The sequence below is a fragment of the Zerene cesonia genome, chromosome 20, assembly GCF_012273895.1.
Source record: "Zerene cesonia ecotype Mississippi chromosome 20, Zerene_cesonia_1.1, whole genome shotgun sequence".
NCBI lineage: Eukaryota > Metazoa > Arthropoda > Insecta > Lepidoptera > Pieridae > Zerene > Zerene cesonia.
The window spans coordinates 2,063,075-2,082,924 of NC_052121.1; the positions used below are offsets into that span (position 1 = coordinate 2,063,075).

The window sequence follows — 19,850 nt, forward strand, 5'->3', positions numbered from 1 at the left end:
CCCCCCCATCAACGTGTGACGTAATTTATGGATGGCCCCTAATTTTATTTAATGTAAAGAAAGCTTATACCATGATTTAAATTACTACATATATAAAATTATTATAACGACCGCCCATGAACATTTGCAGAGCCACGGCCTCTACAAATATAAGGAATGCGGTAGGACTGACGACGGGAATAAAGGAAGTGGCTGGGAAGGGTGAGGAAACGGAAAGGGGACAATAAACAGCAGATATTTACCTTATGCCATAAGTAGGAAGGATGACTCTCTCAAAAACATTACACAGTATATGAAGTACTGCTTCTCTCTCATCTTCGAGCCACCTCAGTACCTCCAACATGCAGTAGTCCAAAGTAACACTGATCTCGTCTTTGTCGTCAATTTCCATATCAAATATAGTCTCTTGTGGCTTCATGGATCGGCTGACAACGTTTACGTCCATTTCTATTAATCTAAAGATAATTAAATGCACAGTTAATTTTATTATTTATCTAAAATGTAATATATGGTTTTATAGCATAGGCATAGTCATTAAGGTGGTTTAAGGGGTTTAAACAGGGGGGAAACCCCCGAAACCATTTCTCCTTATATAGAAAATATCATTTTTATTTCATTTTTTATTTTTTTTTAAATTTACTGTACTTATCGCCAATTTACTTTCACGAACTTCTTGAAACTAAAATTTGACTACGCCCCCACTTTCATAGAGGTTTTTAATACGATAAAAATATGTTTACATTCTTTCCATTCAAAGAATTCATATTGATGTTTCATTTTCTATTATTGTTGCATTGATTGAATTGGTTTTAGTGGTTCATACTTCTTGAATCAAAATTAAAAAGAATAAAACGTTTATTGCCTTCAAAAACATTGTTTTTCTTTATGTATCAGAGATGGCAATTATGCACACAAATGTGGTTGCCCTGTATGCACCCAGAACACCAAAGGTGTAATAAGTGTGGCAACACACTGAGGAAAAGTGTGCTTTGAGAAAAGGAATATTGATTACAAATCAATTGTAATTGTTGATCACAAATTCGTATAAAAATACTTACCAAGTAAATGCCTTGCCTTTCTTTGTTAAATTATTGTCCATTTACATTCTTTTGGTTTAAACCAAGCAAATTCCCAAAGGTATAGACTTTTTTGGATGAGCTTCTGTGAGTTAATTTCATGACCTTTCATCCAAAAAGAGGTCTAATTTGTATTGAACACCATATTCCTTTTGGTATGCATGAAAACTGCCTTTTTGGGAAAGCATTGAATAGTAGGAATTTGAAGACAGTTTATCTTAAACTTTTGCAACCAGCTTTAAAACCAGTATAGCATTTTTTTTATTTCAACACACATGAGCAGTTTCTTTTTGGAAGAACTTCTCAATGTTTATTTTTAACCTATTTCTATTTATTATACTCTCTAATGATGGTTCCTCATTTACAATTTACTCTGTATCTGTTTACAGAAATTATATAGTCTGTGGACAAAAAAGTCAAGCAGTGTCCACATAACCTGTATTTATATAAGCAATACAACCCAGATCACTTGTCAGAAGATTCTTTTCAAAGTCTCTCTCAAGGCTACAAAGACATTTCTAATGTCTTTTTGATTATTAACACTCCTTTAAACAAGCATTAATCACCTTAAGAGAGACTTATATAAATTTTGGAATACACTGCAATTATTTTATTGAGTGTGCTTTTCGATATATTGATCATCCTCATCATCAGCCCATATATGCTCGCACAGCCGAAACACAGGTCACCTATGAGAATTTCAATATATCCACTAATCTATAATTATTATAAAGTTGATTTTGACTTGATTACAAAATCAGTCTTAAAATACCTGTGTGCTCACAAATACACTAAAACACAATCAATTGTTACCAAACTTAGTACAAGTTTAGTAAAATAAGTGTATTTCTGCACATGATTGAAGGTATATATGGATAAGTCTAAAAAAGAATCTTGAACTACTTGAAAGGCAAGTTTATTCATTGACACTTCATACTTAAAATTTTTCATAGATCTCTATGTATAAACCAAAAATAAAATTTATTAATAACATTCACTTACCTGTGAACAATAGTGGTCATAATTTGTTCTGTTAACGATGGTATGTATTTACTAATCCAGATTAAATTATGGATATATGCTCTGTTAGCAACACACCCAAATTTGTAATATGGGAAGTTTTCTATTATAGTTTGCATTAGAACATTACTGGTCCTGAAAAATACATAATTCATGTTTAGTTTATTCATGCAGTTTTCTTATTAATGTATGTTTTTCTTTTATAACTATCCCCATACTATTTTCAGCTTTGTTAAATTTGGAAATTAACCTACTTAGTAAGACACATGGAATTAAAGCAATTACTGAGAATTGAATTCATTGTGCAATAAGCGAATAACTAATTACATACATAACAAAACATAATTTTATATATCTATACTTAATCCATTTAGCAACTAAATTTTTAAAACTTATAATTGAATCACATGGTTTATAAGAGTTTTAATATTATTGCATAATGTTATTTCTATACTTACATAGGCATGACAGCCACGATTTGTGCAATTAGTGTGTGAATGTTCGACCATCTTAATATCAGTTCTTGTGGAGGACTGTCTTCCCAATTTCCACCATCAGCTAAAAACAATTAATTTTGATTTTATTATGCTATAGTGACAGATTTTTTGAAAATTGCTTATGATAAAACAAAAAAAATACTAAATATAAGCTGTTTAAAGTAATGTTTTGCAATATTGGAGTATATTATCATATATTTGGAATCACCAGAATCACAAAACACAGAGAAAATTTTTGAAAAATGTCTAATTCCTAAAGCATGTCAATACTATAAAACTAAAAATTTAAAAGTGTTGTAGTTATTATATTTTCATTGTTATCACTATCCAAGACTTTCTTCCTAGCGATGGATATATAAATAAAAATTTCCACACAAATCAACTTTAGGGGTAATGAACAAAAAAGTTACAGTCATAAATTATTTGTACCTTTGAACAATTTAACTAGTGATGCCATCACTCGAGGACAGTGATAGGTGTGGGCAGTAACTAAGCTTAGAATAAATCTGGTAAATACTTCAACAAGTTCTGGATCTCTGTTTGCCCATTCTATGTTACATAAAATATCTATAAAAAGTTTGAATTCTCGCTCCAAATACACTATACACGACAGACAGTCTTCAAACAACACCCTAAAGTTATTATCACTCAAATTATGTCCATTCTTTAGAATCTGTATAACTTCATTGAAGGGCCCATTTTTTCCGTTTTCTATGTAATCTATAATCACACTTCGGATTTGATTCTTTTTAAAACTAAGCTTCGTAAGTGTTAATGCAGCTTGACGGTCTAATGTTTTTCGCATCAAGGATGCTGCAGATTTTCGGGCTGCGACTGCCATCCTCATTCAACTTTAACTTGTATATTTTGAATTATTTTTTTAAGTCAGATGATATAGTTTTAAGAAAAGCAATAACTTCTGGTTGTCGAAGCAGCTCAGCTTTTTTATGGTTTAACACTTCGCGAAGGACGTTACTGCTATCTTCTATGGCAGGTATGCTGAGAGGATTTTGTTCAAAACTAGTACTTGGTTTACTATACACGACACAGGACTCTGTGGATTCACTACTTCGTTTATCTTTTAAATACGATTGTAATCTTTCCAAAACCACTTTATTCTCAGTTTCTTTTTTTTCGGCACTATAACCTTCTTTAGACATTTCCCTGATATGCTCTTACATCTTGTCGGTTTCTATTTTATGAATATTGAAAAGAGTGATTAACTAATAAAATGATATATTATGCAATATTTGAAAATACAATCCCGTTCAATGTGGAAGCCAGAATATTGAAAACACAACACGTGCTAAACTTTATATGCGCGTAAATTTTTAAGCGCCACATTGACTTTGTGTTGACGTATTTAAACAGATGATTGCTTTGAAGTTTGACGCATTCATTTTTACATTCTTTCATAGATAGACTATATTTTAGGACCATATATGCAAAAAATATATTATTAAGCAGTCAACTCGTAGATAGATTTTTTTTATCATTGACACACAAAACAGCGTCAAAATTCCAAAATATGTTAAATTAAAACAATACCTGTTCCATTCATTCATGTATAAATTTATTTGATAAAACTAGGTCTTACGCTATCTTATAACTAGTAAAATTATTTCTGTACTTAGATTTATATAATTTTTGTATTTTCATGTCCTATTGATAAAGCTAAATCTGATTAACATTTGACATATCTAAAGTCAAAGTGCGCGTAATAAAAATTATGCATGGCAATATTTTCATTGTGTTATGGTATCTGTGTGTATTTCACACAGCCTATTTTTCATTTTATTTTTCTCAATGAGTTTGGGAGGGGTGGAATGCGTGCGTACGTTTTATTCACGGGCTTTTTGTTTAATTTATTGATATCGTTTTTAAACATTGTGGAATGGTGAAAATGTGTTTCATGTCTAATGCGAACATTGATATAAGTGCAATAATTGCGTGTTGAATAAGTTTAAAGTGTGTGTTCCTAATCATGCAAAATGGCCAACGATTTCTGGTCATGTACCTGTTGTACCGAAGCATTGACTTGTTGGTTGCGTCTGAAGCTGTCTCCGGAGGAGATAGAGCAGCGGTACAGAAGCAAGGAAATCGATAGAATTCTTGAAAAGGACAAACAAACGCTACGGCGACAGGTCAAACTTTTGCTACTTGGTGCGGGTGAAAGCGGAAAATCAACATTCCTGAAACAGATGAGAATAATACACAAAGTCAAATTTGAGCCGGAATTAGTGCGCGAGTACCAGCATGTGATATATCAAAATATAGTGAAGGGTATACAAGTGCTAGTTGATGCGAGGGACAAGCTAGCAATTCCGTGGGAAAACCCAAGGAATCTGGACGTTGGTCAGCAGGCCCTGCACTTCAACAGTTCTGTGTCGCTTGACAGTCGATTGTTTATGCATTATGCACCTCATATACACTCCCTGTGGTTGGACAGGGCCATAAAACGAGCATATGACAGGCGGAGAGAATTTCAATTGGTATGTATTGTCTAATATTTATTATGTAAACAAGTTTGATGACTGTAGTTTACACCTGTAGTGAATACATGGGCAGTTACACTTAAACAGTATTATTTAAGTGTTTTATTCAAAACTAAACATTTAAAAAATAAACATAATTAAAAATATAGTAAATAAAAGAAAATAGAAAGAGAGAATGTGAAATTGTAAATAATAGTGACATGACATTGTAGGTTATTTTAATAGCTCTTAAATATGGAGTTTGCAAATTTTGTTTTGTCTCAAGTTTTCTGTAAACTAACAACATTAATAAAGTGTAAGATTATAGGTTACATACAGATCTTAATCAGCTGCCGTTACAAGAAGTTTTTAGGGGGAAATTACCAGTTGAACATAAAACTAACAGTTTTTATTGCTACCACTAAGTTAATATAAATTATGACAAAGATAAAGATAAACATTTTTTGTAAGATTTGAATAATTGACAAATATTGCTTTTAACAATTGAATATTGTGCGTTGAATAAATATTTCATTGTAAAAGGGTTTCTTACTTTATGTATTTAAGGTTGATGTTTACAAATATTTTCCAATTAGTTGCCTTAAATATTCAATGACTTATTAATATTCATAGATATGTATATAAAAAATAATTTTTATATTTACATAATTTACAACTTTAATGTAGTGAGAGAAAATCCATAACAACATCTGTACTTTAAATAATTTAGTCTCCAATTTTAGTAACTGAAAATAGGCTTCAATTTAAATCATTATTGACCAATCAACAAAAACAGTATGATCCCTTTACATACACAAAATATGTTGCAGTAATCATTTAGTATGAATGTCTAAAAATATATAACACACATAGACTGCTTCATGTATATTAATTACCATGTAATTTTAAATTTATGTAATAAAATTATACAAGACCTTTGTGCATTCAGTATCTCAGTACAAAAATCTTCTACATGGCTTCGAAGAGAGGAAAGTAGCAATTTAGGTCCATATCATTGCTTTCATGGACAATTAAGATAGATTGATCTTGCTAGCAGGTCTATTATAAATATATAATAGGCAGGATTTGTATCATTTCCTTCTCTAATGTTGCCATATCTGCCCGAATGATATACAGAGAAAGTATGAATTTTCGCATATTATATATATTCAGATAATAACTAGTACATACTACAATGTTTATTCTTTCTCCTATGGTAAAGTATTCTAATAGGTGATCTTTGTACTGAACCAATTTTAAAAATTATGTTACTACTATTTTGAATAAATTTTATGGATCTGCGGCTATAGTGTATTTTTAGCCTGGGTAAACCTGGGCAGAGCCTGAACGAACGGCTATTTTATCACAAGTGATTGTGTTTGTCACTAAATTTGTATAAAATGGCTAAATCTATTTATGGAATTTTTAATACTTTTGCTCAACACAAATCTTAAAATTTTAAGCATTTATCCTCTTATGAATCATTTTGATTCCGTTATGAATTCAGCCTCAAATCAACTGACATTTTTATACATGAACAATTAATGTAAATGTACGTATGTACGCGCATTTATCAATAATTAATATTTATTGGTGATTATGATAATGCAATACTGTGCATGATATTACCAAATCGAATTATTTCCTAACACCATGATACGAACGTAATTATTTTAATTGAGTTTCTTATCTCGTTTGATTAGTCATAAGAGTTGCGTCATCCGTCACGCTTACGAGGTTCCGTAGAACACATGATGGATCTAGTATTCGAGAGATGCTTGTAAACCATTCGATTGATATTTACTTTGTCAATTTGTACGCGTAAATATATTTATATCAATCACTCTTGGTAAATATTAATAAGAAGCCACGGAGATAGTATTTGACGCAAGATTGTACGTAGAAGATATATATTATTTGTATTTTCAATACCGCTAGTAATCAGTTATTGATTTTCATATTATTTTAATAACACATACATAAAAAAAATTATGATATTTCAGTATTATTTTATAGTTTATTTCTATGAGCAATCTGTCTTTTTCCTAACCAGTATCTAAGAAACTTTAATTGTGAAAAAGCCTTAAAAATAGCAATGTTACCAGATGAATTAAATTTTTGAGGGATTGAATCGAAACACCGTGCAGGCAAAAACTGCAATGGTGATCTTTTTAAAATGTTGTAGGTGTTTTTCTTAAAGGCAACGGCCGGTAGCGATTTCGTCTATTGATTGAAAGGAACAGGATGACAGAGATTCTTAACTTATCGTAAATTTAAAGTTGAATAGCCAAAAATGCAGCTGTGGGACAAACCTACAGCAAAAACATTACGCCACCATGTTGCCTCTATAAACCAATATTTTTAAGGCGACTAGAGTAGATAGACGCGTCTGGTCACTAGCAAAAACATATGTTTCTATCGCATTATTATTACTTTCGTGTGGAATGTTAAATATGAGAGAAATGCCAGCGGGTCGCTGAGATGTCTCTAATGAATGTATGCCATTAGACCGGAACGTATCTAATAACGGAATTGCGTTACGAGCTATTATTTTGAGTGTTAAATTAGATTTTAAATTATTTCCGACGAAGAAGAAAACGTATTCGATGAAATTGGGGATTAAATGGCATGTCTGATGCTATTACGTGGTACAATTGACGAAACCTTAAATTTGGGTACTCAAGGAAATTGCTGAAGTTGGTTGCAAGAGTATGTAACGCCAATGCATCTGATTTGTGAAATAGATATTTTTATTTGTAATAACTAATAATATATGGAGACTTAAGATTGATTTTATGTTTATTCCGTAATGGATATATTAAAAATCCATTAACTATGTTTTATGTTTTTTTAATACCTAAGTAATTGATTATATTACAGTGATATATAGGTATATTTTTGTGAATACTTTATGCAATATAAACTATAGATAGCTACGTAAAGTAAAACGTATAGTGATTTAGAATCAATAAAAAGAAGAAATTGCGAGCCAAGCTCGCCTTATTCAACAGCATCCATTTTACCAAGCGGAGTTGATAATACAAAATTATATGAAACACGATCGTGGGTGGTTAGCTTTACGATCTTATAAAAACGTGGTAAATTAAATCGTGAGTTAATAAAACAGATCTTCGTCTAGCCGCGTCTAGAGCTCAAAATATGCGGATTCATAGTATCCGGCCGTCGACATGTGGGTAACTGCAAAGTTTACAATTGAGGTCGTCAGAACATAAAGTTAATAATCTACGCCTCATAAATAGTCATTAGCTGTCTTATGTTGCCGCTGTAAGACCAATCATTCATGAAACGCTGTACTAATCTCAGCGTCAGTTACTCCTGATAAATGTGAAGGTGTTTTTTTTTTATTTTATGCATTTTGTGTAGAACTATCTCTTGTATCTAATAGATTGAATCAATTCTTGTGACAATATTCTCTATATCGATCGCTTTTCTGGCCAACAGTGTGAAAAAGGTTATTTATTGTATTTTTAAGAAGTGTATACATATTTTGTCGTACTATTTTATCATACTGAACAGCGGACACCGATATATTCAATCAATATACTATCTCTATATCCAGAGAATCCAGAGAATATAATAAAAAGTCCTGTGGCCATTCTTTATGCTTAGTACAGCCGGTATTGAAATAAATGAAAGCAAATCTAACAGTGCTACGGTAACATTAGCTATGTTAGTGATAACTATATAATTATATCTGGTTCTTTTGTATAGAGTATCGCGTGTGGTATACGGGTTTAGTGTAGGGCAAAATGCAAGCTTTATTCAAACCATCTCGATACAAGAAGCATAACATTTAGTACGTACTCATTGGTTCAAATTGAATCAATTTATAGTAATAGGAATGAACTCCGAAACTGGGATCGATGTAATTATCTCATGAGTAGCATTTGTTTTTGGGTGTAATTGATATATATTTATTGATTGAAATTGTATTACTTAAAGCTTACAATGTTTGGAAAATTGCACTGATTTACACTTTTTTTTTTGTGGTTTTATAAACTTTACAGTACTTTTTATTTGACACTATTAAGTTTATTTATGTTTTTTTTTTGTTTGTCGATAACTCCGTGGGATTTAATAGGATATAGTTGGCATTCGGTTCCATTTAAAAATTTGGATTGGTACCTCTTCCCGAGAACGTCGGAGACTTTTTTGTAGAAAATAATCATTATCGATTGGTTATGTTCAATTAAACTGTTAAAACACTAAGTGCTTGTCCAGGGTTAAGAGATAACTAATAACTAGTCATCAGACCATTTAAATATCCTCGCAATTCTCACCAGTTAATAATGTTATCTGATTACCATCTTACTTAGTATTATTTTCCTTATGTAACCCGTTTGTTCTTGTGTACATATCGACATCTAATCAAGTGTAGGCACGCGGCATACCGCGGTGACGTACTCGCTGGAGACCGGTGCGGTTTACTTGGGGTGCAAAAACTGGTAACCGCGGTTTTTATCGATAAAGATTATGGTAAGGTGAGCGGGACGCTTAGCTCGATAGGATTCTATGGTTATACGCGGTGCACCCTTGCGATAATTACACCAGTAGCCGTATTACGAACAATAATCACCAGTAGCCGCTACTACTGGTGTTTATTGTTCGTCCGAATGGCGTATGCGTTAGCGTCGTTGGTATATGATTCGATGTCCTGTCCAAAGGCTCGTTGTTTATGTGTTTCTCTTTATGAATTGCTGTATAATAAAAATATACCTATCTTAAAATTAAAATTCCTTTTCTTATGGCATATAAATGGTAATACTTCCTTTGATTTACCGGGTATTTTGGTAACATAATCATTTAACTTTGTGATCTTCAGAAAAGTCGTAGTAGTCATCTTAATAATGCTATAGATTCCACTAGCTGCGCCCCGCGGTTTCACCCGCGTAAGTCCGTATCCCGTAGGAATATCGGGATAAAAAGTTGCCTATATGTTATTCCAGTTGTCCAGCTGTCTACGTACCAAATTTCATTGCAATCGGTTCAGTAGTTTTTACGTGAAAGAGCAACAAACACACACACACATCCTTACACACTTCCACATTTATAATATTAGTAGGATTTAACATTTTATACGTTGTAAAATATCCTCCATATTGTCCTTAATAACACATGTACTTGCATTAGCTTTCGGTAAATGTGCAAATATTAAAGTCAAATGAGTATTAAATATTAATATTAACGTCACAGTGATTATGGTGTATTACATATCACAAGGCCGTGGAAGCTAGATCATTATAGTCATTATTGGTTCACCAGTACTTAGGTACCTACATGACGGTAATGTTGTGCTCACATGAAATGATTCAGATCCATTCTCTATGCATATTTAGGTAGATATCTAATGGACAATGTGGTTCTTTGTGTTTTATTGTTTCCAGCTGCAACAATGCATAAATGTTAACATAACTTATATATTATAAAATTTTGTACGACAGCATAATGGTTTAAGAGTATCTAAGCGCCCGTGGCTTGCAGCTTTTTTTGTATATGATATTTTTTGGCTGATGTTCCCTGAATAAAATTCTAAACGGTTTTTCAATAATTTCGGTTTTTGTTTACGACATAAAAAATCTTAAAATATATCTATCATGGATGTAAATTTATTATATTTGGTTCAGTATTTTTAGTTTGAAAGCGGAATATACATACCACCGTACTTATAGCTCTCGTTCTCGATTACATACAGGGTATAAATAAGCCTATGTGCTAATCCAGCTTATAATATATGTTTGTACCAAATTTCTTATATTTGTGAAAGAGTAAAAAACATACATAACATATATCCACGCACTCATATTCCATACATTCTTACAAACTTCCGCATATATAATAGGTATGTACGATAGTTGGATAAGTTCTTATTGCCTAATATATTTTTATAACATGTTATTTTAACAGAGAGTCGTGTTACTTGATATTTACTTTTCCTCAAAATTAACATATAATTAGATAACAATTATCGTGTTACTTTAAGTACCTACGAATACCTATAGGTAGTGTTGACACAACGAAAAAAATATATTGCAGTAAAATTCGAGCGAAACCATTTAATGCGCCACTAGAATTGCCTTTGTTTTCAACACGTGATTCATCACGTAAATCGAGTGTCCCAATAATTTCTTATGCATATAATTGCGTTATTAGTTCTAACAACGGAATTATCGTATATTGCAATGCTACATCTCGATAGTGGTTGGGAAACACGGTGGGCAGGCAGTTGGTACCCGCTGCCTACAGTTCGTTTTTCATTCATTAGTTCGAAGAACTTATTTGGTTCCAATTAACCTTTATTAGCGATAACTCCCGGTTCACTAATGCGGTTATTTCGTAACAATGACATTGGTTGTTGTTAACCCTTTTAATTGTTTCGCAATGCCATAATTATTATGGGATGTTGGAGCGTAGCAACGGTTTGATGGTGGGAAAAGGAATGTACGTGTCTTGTTTTTTAACTGACTTCATAAAAGAATGAAGTTCTCATTTGCGAACGTACCACTGTATTTTTTTGTGTCTGACTTCACAACTTTTTTGTGGATGAACTGATTTTGATGATTTTTTTTTTCATTTGAAAGCTGGTGTCTACCGTGTGGTCCCATTAACATTTGATCTAGCTCCTGACGATTTGAAGGCGGTCTAGTTTTTTGTTAAAATAATTGTTAAATTTTTCCATAGATATAAAAAAATCTACGTAATATATACTTATATGTAAGAAACTTTGTTTTTGATAAAAACGTGTTTCAGTATTTTGAGTAGAATAAATGCAAGGTACAATAAATTTAATTTTTATTTTATCCTTGGTTGTTTATTTTAATTGCTGCGTACTTTGCTATTCAGTATTTATTTATTTTGTTTTTGGTTAATGTAGAAGTAACTGAATATCGGTATTTTTTATGCTTACATGTTTTGATTATATTCGAATATCTTTAGCAATATACCACTTTAATACATAATGTATAAAACAGAGTCGCTTCCCGCTCTGTCCCATGTACGCTTAGGTGCTAAAAACTTAGAAACGAAATTTTGAGCGAGTTTTATAAAGATAGATTCAAGAGGTAGGCGGGTTTTATAAAGATAGATTCAAAGATAGATTCAATAAGATATGATTCAAGAGGTAGGTTTATTGCAACCGTGCAAAGCCGGGGCGGGTCATTAGTGCATTATAGGCATATTCTTAAATTAACAACAAAAGCAGATCTCACATTTAAAATATTCCGATGCAACATTTAATTCATTTCCTTTAAATATGCCTTCTATCTTTTTAATAAAATTCAGAAGATCGGTCGCGAATCGATCTGATCGAATTATGAATTGTAGGCATTTTGCATTCACCTTGAGAAACCAGTCGATTGGCTGATTATGTAGCTTTATCCCAATCAAATTGTCTACGGAGAAGTGGTCTGAATATTTTACATTTAAAATGCACGACGCGGGTCTGGTTTTGGTGTTGAAAGGTATATCGTGTGAATAGTATTAATGTAGAACTTGGACGTGCTTCGTCTTTGAGGTTTTTTTGTTACGTAATTAAGCCGGAACTGTTTCCATTAAAATTGTAAGCAAAAGTGTACAATGAGTACATACATGGTAACAAATGATATTTATTGATAGAGATATTGTAAGGGAGAAAGAAGATATAGATTAAATCGGACCAATGTATTTTCTTTTATCAAGCAATAAATAAGATGTCGCTTGAAACAAATAATTGGTTTATTTCGATATAATATTTGTATTTATATATTATGTAACAAGGGTTTAAACCATGATTTAAGATAAAATTATATAAAGCAACTAACATATTGATCATTTAACATTATGCATAAACGAGAAAAAAATATGCATGTAAATTAGCTAAGCCATGAATGTGTCGCATTGATTAGTCGCAGTCTTTAACATTTTTCATGTAGGTAATATAACTTGAATTTCGCTATACAAGTCAAATAAACAGGAAAGCATTATACATTCGCTGATAAGAAACTTGTTCGAGGTGCTTGACTGTTATCACTTTCCAGTTAGCAATAAAACCTTTGTCTTCGCCCGTTCACCGTATCTCAATTAATACATCGAGTCATTCATTCAGCCCGCCGTGTGCTGAATTAAATTTTAATGTCATCAGCCGAGAGCTCTTTTGCGATTGTCGCCCGACTAATTATGTCACAGGTATTTCTTGAGCTTATGCCAGTAATGTTGATGTTGTATGAATTATAAACAGCTCGCAACGCTCGCTTTGTTTATGTACAATGTACATGTATTTGATTGAATATGCAATAATGTTATGGAGCTGTGTGGAGTGGTTAAGATTATTGCAAAGTTGGCCGGAACGCTTCGTTTAACCCAATTTAATTTGGCCACTTCCCGTCTCATTTGTTTCTAAGTCGCAGTGATGATGTCTAATTCGTTGAGTTAATTAGGTTTGATAATCTTTGTGATGGTGAGAGCGGTTATATAGCATTATGAGATACGATGACTATATATCTATATATAGCTGTGTTTTAGCTTTCTGCGGTGTACGACTGTATGTTATTTGTGTTTTATGTAGTGTATTGTATAGTGTTTATATGCTTCTGATCACAACTGATATAAGATAATATAATATGGAAATGAAATAAATACGGATCTTCCAATTTAAAATACTTAAAAAGACGTTGGTTTATTCCGTTTTAAATAATAATTAACAGAAATTTTCCTAACGATATACTTCATTATTAGCCATTTGTTAATAGAATAGTATAGTTGCAATATGTGGAAAATCTAATATTTTTCCGTTCACTTCAGCATCAGGCTTTTCCTAAACTTTTCCGTATACATAATATATATTTTTCAACGAAGCTGGATCAGACATTTTTCAATGATGCCTACCGTAAAATGGCGAAAGTATTACATCGTATTCCTAACGTTGCGACTAATCGTTCAGGTTACAATTACCTCCCAATGCGGGTCAAATTTTTCACAAGTCATCCGGAGTGTAAATTTTTATATCGAATCGCTCGGAACTGATGCTTCACATACATTAACCTGTAGTGTGGACACAGGAGTAGCGAATACAAAGTTCCGTGTCGACGTACGAGCGCTATGCCAGTTTTCATTGTGAACAGTTAAATTTAACGCGGATTGTGGGTGTGACCTCCGGCCAACCTGTCGTCTTTATTGCATGTGTTTTATTCTGCTATCACGTTGATAGCGTTTGTATGATTCACCGCTTGTCGTGTGTGATCATTGTTTACTTGTATGTTTAGGTTCCCTTTGTTTACTTGCATTGTGTTGTGTGTTTGATTAGGTCTATAGTTATTAAACATACGATTTAAACAAATTGAATTAGCTATTTTTGTATTATATTCTGCTGCTGTGGCTTGCTCGTTGTCGCTTTAAATGACATCTATTCATGCATATATGAGAAATTATCTTGCGTTTACATACATTTTAAGGTAAGTGAGCAATAGGATGTTGTTTTTTATATCGCGTATTCCTTTGGCTGTGTTAATTGCGACATTCTGACGTGTCGTTTCCCCCTCTGCCAAATAATATTCTATTTGGCCACGAACATTTGCGAACGTAACGGTAATTCATCATCTCCACGGACAGGCCAGTCACGATCGTGTGATACGATACTATTTTACACCATTTCAGGATTTGTATATAAAGCATTTTTCGACGAGCGGGCGCTGAATAAAGAGATTTAATTATGACGTCGTTATGAACTTTGAAGGTGAAAGATCACTTTTGCGTTTTATCAAAATGTCACAATAAAGGTCTCCAGAGAGGTAGCCCTTGAGTTGCGATAATAACGTTAAGTGTGCTTTAAATGCACTAGACCGCTTGGCAGCGCTTGGTTACTTCACACTTGCAAATTTATTCGTTGTTTGTCCACTCAAATCCTGTTCTATTTGACACGGTCGTGTTACGGTTCGCGTTGCTCATGGCTGTTGACTGGTTGGATTTTATGGCTCCACTTTGTAATCATTTATGGTATATTTAATGTCTACTGTTTAATTTTTGCTTACTTGTGTAGCAGATATACATCTTTAGTCTATTCTAGAAGTTAATGTGTAATTGCTAAAAAGAGACGAGAAATGTAGATTTACTCTTTTCTATTTACCCGTGTTAGCGCCACCTGCTTTAAGGTGATTTCACCTGTAGCTTAAATACATTTGGGATGTGGTTTAATATCTCAAACATGAGAATATTTTTGAAATTGGCGCATACCGATATAATTTTTTTTTTGTGCTATTAAATAAATTCATATTTGTTATCTAAGTATCTTTATTGCTATATACACATTTAAAAGGCTTTTTACCATTGTCGAATTGAAAATAACATTTTATTTAACGTATATCCAAAAAACTTAGTATTCATAATACGATAACCATAAACCTTTAATCCGCATAACAATTATATAACACGCACACATACCATAAAAGCAACGGCATCAGATTCATACGCTTTCACCTTCAATAGAATAGGCAATCTCTCTAATTTAACAAAAAGCAAAATTTCTATCACTAATTCTTTAATTTTATTATATTGAAGATAAGTAGTTCTTTAGAACACATAAGTAATAGTTCCAGAGAAGTATTATGTTTGATTCGATTATATTGGAGTTCTTTTGTATAATTTAATACCATCGTAATTCCAGAGCGACTCGGTGAGTTACTTCTTCGGCGAGCTGGAGCGCATCGCGCGGCCGGACTACATCCCCTCCCACCAGGACATTCTGCATTGTCGGAAGGCCACCAAGGGCATCACGGAGTGCACGATCAATATCAACAATGTGCCATTCGTGTTCGTCGACGTTGGCGGCCAGAGGACACAGCGGCAGAAGTGGACGCAGTGCTTTGATTCCGTCACCTCCATACTGTTCCTGGTGTCCTCGTCGGAGTTCGACCAAGTTCTGTCAGAGGACAGGTGAGTTTCGTGATCTAAATGTATAAATAATGAAATTCTTACTCAATAAACTGACTTATCACCTGAGTGCTCTAGCTACTAGGATAAAAAACGGGGCTGTAAGTCATATATCAAGTTACCTACAAGGGTTAGCAACTTGGAAATAATTGTTAGGTAGAGCTTTACGTGAAAGGGTTTTCAACTTTTTGATTATTCCGATAAGATACAATATGATAAATGACAGATCGGTTTTCCCGTAATTGAGTTTCGCCGAAAATTATCATACCTATTCCATTAATATAAATGTGCGATAAACTCCAAAAAGGTTGTCCTATTATCAAAATATTAACTAATACATTACACTTAACGCACAATGGTATGCAAATGACATGATACAAATTGGATTGCAACGAAAATTGGAGAGATGTTCCATACGCTCTACTGACCATAAACTATGATGCTTTATGGCCCTTGCCCTGTAATATATTACGTATACAATGACTTTATGACTACGTGTGGGCCAAGCAGAATTACCTGCTTCCGTGCAGCTTGATTAACGTCCTATTTAAGAAAACTATCATAATTATAAATTGTTCTTAATGGTAAAACCGATTTCCGACGGTTACATAAACATGGCAGAACCTTTCTCTCGACAGTCTTCGTAATGATATATAATCTTTTATGATATGTTACTTTGTAAATAAATTTATCATTGCGAGTATGTACAAATGGCGGATGTTGATTCTAAATCTAGATTTCCGGTAGCACGCCTGTCTGCATTGTGAGTAGAAATCATGGTAATCTTTTTATCGCCCGCGCCGTTGAAGCATCTTTCTTTCGCCGTGTTTCAATGTTTGTTTTTTGGATTGGATCGCCTCTGCTAGCTTTTTTTTCACACGTGAATGTGTTGTTTAGGAATTAAAGGCGTTAGTTTCAATTATATCGCATACTGTTTAGGGTTCGACAGACGACCCTTACCTACGTCCAAATTGACTATTGCGATAAAACACACATTCGACTAATCTGTTGTTGTCTATTCGATAAATCTATTTTTAAATACGATATATTCCATAACTGTAGTTTCGTGAAACCAAGAGGAAATATTCTTAAATATATACAGGAGGCCCACACACTGCCTATAGTATATGATAGTGATAGGCATTTGTACATCGCGCCCCGTGCAGCTAGCGATTTTTTTATTACATTCATATAAAATACTATGTTTTTTGCCCCGGCTTCGCCCGTGATACATATGTAGCCTATATTACTCAATAAAGTTGTATCTTTGTAATGGTAAAGCATTTTTAATACCTAAATAGTTTTCTCTTTATAATATTAGTATGGACAAAAACTTTATTGTCAGCATACTAATACAAATATGTCCATTTGGGTTTCAGCAATAATTTTGTCCTGTATTGTAAATAAATCCACATCAACATCATAAATGCGAAAGTTTGTGAGGATGTGTGTATGTTTGTTACTCTTTCACGCAAAAACTACTGAACCGATTGCAATGGAATTTCGTACGTAGATAGCTGGACAACTGGAATAACACATAGGCAACTTTTATCCCGATATTCCTACGGAATACAGACATACGCAGGTGAAACCGCGGGGCGCAGCTAGTACTTTATATGTATCATACCTAAAATATATAACATTGGGAAAACGCGCTCTGCGGGAGAAAATAACTCGATCGCATGCAATGTCGCAATGCAGCACTGGGTACTTTCAGTAGTACTATTGTTCGGTACATTTCCCACTTTCAAGATATCTCTATTAGAACGTCCATAAGATGTCTCCGTTCGTGGCTCAAGATAATGAGACTAAGTGGGGCGACATTTTGTGCGCTGATGTAAGACGTATTGTTCGGGGAAATGGTTTTTTATATTTCGAATTTCGTGGTTCGAAGCTGAGCGATGTGTCCCTGTTCTGTTTCTTCAGGATTTGCATTGTACATGTATAAAGTGTATGAGATTACTAGCCCTACTGCTAAAAGACAGACAAAAACTGTAAATGGAGAGGCTATTGATAGGTTCCTCCGATAGTCTTGTTTCGCTATTAGGGACCTGCACTACTGTTCTGCAAATTGATTTTGTTTACAAGTTTGAATGTGGTCATAGAGATCGGCAGACCAGCACTTTAAATTCAATATCTCTTTATGCCATGAACGTTTACATTATATGTATTCAATAAATATTTCCTATTAAATGAAACGCTCAGGCTGGGATGAAAAATCCAATAGAGTGATAAAGTAGATGAATTATTAACTCGTTGCCCATAAACAACAGATCTTACAACTCAGTCATCAGTTGAAACAGGAAGATAACGTAATAAAATGTGTTCGGCGAATACTTGTGACCAATATGTTATACGTACCTATATCGCTAATGAAGATTATTTACATGCGCAATCGGCGGAATTGCTAATTCGCATCCGTACAGAGTATCGTGCAAATTGTATAATGAAATATTTGTGTCGGTCATATTAATTGAGCGTCTGGTCGAACACCTTTGTTTATTGTTACATGTGATTTGGCGTCTTCTTATTCAATTAGAATAGGTATCTGCATATCAACTGCTTGTTGCGACGTGTTGTTATCGTATGGTCGATGCATCATGCATCCATGCTTGGACCTCTCTCACTAATCGTTTCATAATAACGTTGATTAATGTTTATTCATCACGGAATGATATAAAAATTATGGCGCCCGATAAAAATATAGTACCGAGAGGAAGCTATTTCTTTGCGATGTCGTAAACACGGTAATAAAGTTCTTTACTAAATGTTTACGTGGGCAAACCGCAGGCCAGATTACTCGCTCGTAACGACATATAGTCGTTTTGAAAAACTCAGTGTAAACTGCGCTTTAAGACACACTGGCAGCTAACCGCAACTTCTTCCTCTTATAGTTTGGGGTTTTTTCCTCGACTCGTATCTATTTGCGTTGATGTGGTCGACTGAGTACATAATGCATTCATTCTGATAGAAATTGTTGTGAAAATTAAGAGTGTGGTATAAAAATATGTGTTTTGCTCTGCCTGAATTAATAGTTCCTCTTCACTCGAACAAGTGACAGCGTTGCTGAAAGATATTCATACCAGCAAATAAAAATAAACTAAAGATAAATAACTGATATGGTAATCCAGGTTAGAATGAGGAAGTATTCGGAGTTTAGCACCAGCTGTTTAAACGCGACGAATAAATCACATGCATGCCACCGATACATTCCATTAATCAATGAACACGTATGTCAACATTGTGATTTCTATAAATATTCGTAATATTTTAATCGTGTTGCAATTAAACATGACCTTCGTAATAGTGCACGAAAGTGACACATGCCATTTACGAAGTTTCTCCGAGATTTACATGCCACTCGATTAGTCACGGATCGGCGTGCCTGGCTCCGAACTTTCGTAACACTGCGTGCCCACATTTAATTACTTCTCATATAATATTAATATTGCTACTTATAGCTATGCCTATTCATCCGCACATCTAATACTCGAGGGCTTGTAGAGAGTAGTTGACATGTGTAGGTTTCTTTCGAAATGTGCTGTTGTGTATTGACAGAAATCGCCGCAGGTATCCTCCCTCTTGTTATTTGTGTTCTATGCAATGGTTGAGATTGATATGTCTCACCACAACACAGAGGTGAATTTTATAGAAATCCAGCACTATCCAGAATATCTAATATCTGTAAAGTCTTAATTGTAGTCAATTTTCTCTGCATTTAGCTCTCGTCCGACTATTTTTATCAGCGATCAGGTGATGCACGATGCACGTGCTACAGCGACGTGTCGGCACAACCTCTATGAAATATTGCCTGCGAATTAGATCCTACCGGTTCTGAGAATTCAACGAATAATCTCATATAT

At 33.6% G+C, this 19,850-nt stretch overlaps 2 protein-coding genes across 2 annotated transcripts in view; one reads left to right on the forward strand and one right to left on the reverse strand.

Annotated features, from left to right (window-relative positions):
* The window catches only part of LOC119834914 (RNA polymerase I-specific transcription initiation factor RRN3), a 7,393-nt gene extending 3,437 nt beyond the window's left edge, over positions 1-3,956 (reverse strand). Inside the window, exons 1-4 of the mRNA XM_038359448.1 lie at positions 3,023-3,956; positions 2,555-2,654; positions 2,079-2,231; positions 243-455 (exon numbers count right to left, since the gene is read on the reverse strand). Coding sequence (XP_038215376.1) covers positions 243-455; positions 2,079-2,231; positions 2,555-2,654; positions 3,023-3,440 — 884 coding nt within the window. The 5' untranslated portion in view covers positions 3,441-3,956. The remainder of the gene's footprint in view (positions 1-242; positions 456-2,078; positions 2,232-2,554; positions 2,655-3,022) is intronic.
* Positions 3,957-4,361: 405 nt separating this feature from the next.
* Positions 4,362-19,850, forward strand: part of LOC119834786 (guanine nucleotide-binding protein subunit alpha homolog) — a 20,793-nt gene continuing 5,304 nt past the window's right edge. Inside the window, exons 1-2 of the mRNA XM_038359282.1 lie at positions 4,362-5,085; positions 15,722-15,990. Coding sequence (XP_038215210.1) covers positions 4,585-5,085; positions 15,722-15,990 — 770 coding nt within the window. The 5' untranslated portion in view covers positions 4,362-4,584. The remainder of the gene's footprint in view (positions 5,086-15,721; positions 15,991-19,850) is intronic.